The 3,321-nt window shown below is 33.4% G+C and overlaps 1 protein-coding gene across 1 annotated transcript; it reads right to left on the reverse strand.

The window, feature by feature from the left end:
• Nucleotides 1–1,186: 1,186 nt before the first annotated feature.
• Nucleotides 1,187–2,513, reverse strand: LOC134252904 (uncharacterized). Its single transcript, XM_062735442.1, has 7 exons — nt 2,473–2,513; nt 2,356–2,384; nt 2,204–2,259; nt 1,959–2,067; nt 1,707–1,768; nt 1,472–1,549; nt 1,187–1,328 (listed from the first exon to the last, which is right to left on the reverse strand). Exons 3-7 carry the CDS (start codon nt 2,224–2,226, stop codon nt 1,187–1,189), a joined length of 414 nt encoding a protein of 137 aa, XP_062591426.1. The 5' UTR covers nt 2,227–2,259; nt 2,356–2,384; nt 2,473–2,513.
• Nucleotides 2,514–3,321: the final 808 nt, after the last annotated feature.

A 3,321-nucleotide genomic window follows, 5' to 3' on the forward strand; every position in this document is an offset into this window, starting at 1 on the left:
TTTAATACCAACAAATGAAAATGAGATTTAAAATTGGATAATTTATATTCCATTTTTAAAAATTATTAACCTACTGAAATCAATATCTGCCCATCTTAATTATAATGTCACATGGTCACTTTGTTGCAATGGAAAAAATAAGAACAAAGTAAACTATAAATCGATAACAGTACTGAATAACACAGTACAAAAGTATCAATTTATGTATAAACATAACTTGATAATAAAAGCATAACTAAGTCACTACAACATAAATGTAACTTCCATAACTTAATTATGATGCAAAATATTCAAGGCATGATACAGTATAATGCAGTCATAATATTACAAAATCATAACAGGGTTACCCTGGAACATAACACACATCACTTCATAACATAACCCGTCACTTGATAACCATTCATTAAGTATAATAATTAGGTAACTAAATATTATATTACTGCATAAAATTGACAATTCATTTTATAATGAAACCCAATAAATACAGAAACTAAATCCAGTCATTAGCTAAAATGAACCAGTCACTACACTACATAACTCAGTCACTGCACTACATAAACTAGTCTCTACACTACAAAAAACTGTCACTACACAACATAACCCAGTCACTACACAACATAACCCAGTCACTACAAAACAAATCCCAGTCACTACACAACATAACCCAGTCACTACACAACACATCCCAGTCACTGCGCAACATAACCCAGTCACTACACTACATATCCCAGTCACTACACAACATATCCCAGCCACTACACTACATATCCCAGTCACTGCACAACATAACCCAGTCACAACACTACATATCCCAGTCACTACACAACATAACCCAGTCACTACAATACATAACCCAGTCACTACACAACATATCCCAGTCACTGCACAAAATAAAACAGTCACTACACTACATAACCCAGTCACTGCACAACATATCCCAGTCACTACACAACATTACCTAGTCACTGCACTACATATCCCAGTCACTACGCAACATAACCCAGTCACTTCACAACATATCCATTCATTTAACTACATAATCCAGTCACTTCACAACACAATCCAGTCACTATACATCATACTGCAACATTTATCACATATGAACTAACAAAAAAACCAAATACTGGTTTGTTGTATGGCATAATAAGTTTGTATGGCATAATAAGTTTTTGGACTGAACAGTAACTTATAGATGGAAATCCTTTACTGAACACTCTGTTGATGAACATCTTGCATCAGCCTCTTCATAAGGCGGTCCTGTTTTATTACAGATCAGATAAACCATTGCTTCTTTCAGTAGAATGAATGAGAAATAGTGAACTGCCATTCTGAAAAAAAGAAAAATCTTTTGAAAATAATGCATGCTTACATATATCCTAATGGGTATAGGGAGTACATTCATAAATTGTTATGCTGCTTTTTAAACATGTAATAGATCTGATAAAAAAAAAAAATTATTGAGTATACATACAGTGGACTGTCTATAAGGATACTTTCCAATTCTTCATTTTCAAGAGTTTGGAAGGTTCTATATCGAGTGAAAATGGATCTGTAAAATTATTTAAAATTTTATATAGACCTGGTAAAAAAGTAACCAAAAAGAGGAATTAAGACAATAAATGACAAGGAATTACAAATAGAGTACAGTTCTAAATTTCTAATGCATTCATGACTTCAAAATCAAATAATTATCTGCAAACTCTTACCCAGGCAAAGGTTTGCTGCAGAACATTTCTTCTTGGAGAACTGTTTGTAGATGTTCTTGTTCCTATTAAAGTAAGTCAGCATATTGTCCATTGAAATGTAAACAGAAAATACTTTTGGAACTGCACATAAATTATCTTAAGTTCCAATGAAAAGATTCAATAATTTTTTCAGTGCAATTTTTGATACAACATTTAAAACGAACATACCTACATGTCATGTACTATTTCAGATATAATTCTTCTAATTCTTACCTGAGAACTTAAAAATTTTCTTCCAAAGAAATACTGTTTAATGTATTTGTCATACATATCTGCAGGGTTCTTTACAAACATATGATGACGGGCATGATCAGCTTCATCACTGGAAAATGTAAATAAAATGAAAGTTGTGTGTCTACCTGAGACTTTATCTATTACTTATGATATACAAATGTATACAATTTCATCATTTTTTTTAAATATGATATTTGTACAGGAATATTAACAGAACAAATTACCATTCACCAATTTTGCAGTTCATTATCTTTGTTAGAGCACCTATTACACTGTTCAGCTGTAAAAAGAATGTTTACTTAATAATATGTATTGTACAAAACCATTCAATTAATTTGATAAACATGAATAATGTATTTAACTTTCTTATACTCACATGACTGTTAATATAATCTGTATCAAATACTGAAAAAAGAGCTTTTTATTAAAATTTCAGCAAAATACATAGCAATATATTAACCTGAACACAGTAAAGTACATATGAACTACCCACCAGAAGATTGTGTCACAACATCAGCTGCATCTTGTACCTCCTTTTCATACCCAATTTGATGAATACATGGATATGTAGTGTAGTGACTGGGATGTGTTGTGTAGTGACTAGATTATGTATTGTAGTGACTGGGTTATGTTGTGCAGTGACTGGGATATGTTGTGTAGTGACTGGGTTATGTAGTGCAGAGACTGAGATATGCTGTGTAGTGACTGGGATATGTAGTGCAGTGACTGTGATATGCTGTGTAGTGACTGGATTATGTAGTGTAGTGACTGGGATATGTAGTGTAGTGACTGGGATGTGTTGTGTAGTGACTGGATTATGTATTGTAGTGACTGGGTTATGTTGTGCAGTGACTGGGATGTGTTTTGTAGTGACTGGGTTATGTTGTGCAGTGACTGGGATATGTTGTGTAGTGACTGGGTTATGTAGTGCAGTGACTGGGATATGCTGTGTAGTGACTGGGATATGTAGTGCAGTGACTGGGATATAATAGTCCGTTTGGAATATAATATCCCGAATGGGCTATAAATTAACAGTGCAAAAATGGAAAATTTTCAAATTTCATTAGAAGACTTAAAAAGGAATAACTTTTGGTTGACAAGTTTTCCTGTTTGCCCGTTGTTTAGGAGATTGATCCTGTTAACAAGATTGCCGACTCTGTGCATGTATATATCCAGGTAACGTTAGAGAAATCGTAAGAAAATGAATGCATACATGAAATAATAAGTTCTATACATACCCTCTTTCTTCGTCCATGTGGAGACTGGGTTATGTAGTGTAGTGACTGGGATATGTAGTGTTGTGACTGGGTTATGTTGTGCAGTGACTGGGATATGTTGTGTA

Source organism: Saccostrea cucullata, unplaced genomic scaffold (assembly GCF_032062105.1).
Source record: "Saccostrea cucullata isolate Sc308-1 unplaced genomic scaffold, CSIRO_AGI_Scuc_v1 ctg7526, whole genome shotgun sequence".
NCBI lineage: Eukaryota > Metazoa > Mollusca > Bivalvia > Ostreida > Ostreidae > Saccostrea > Saccostrea cuccullata.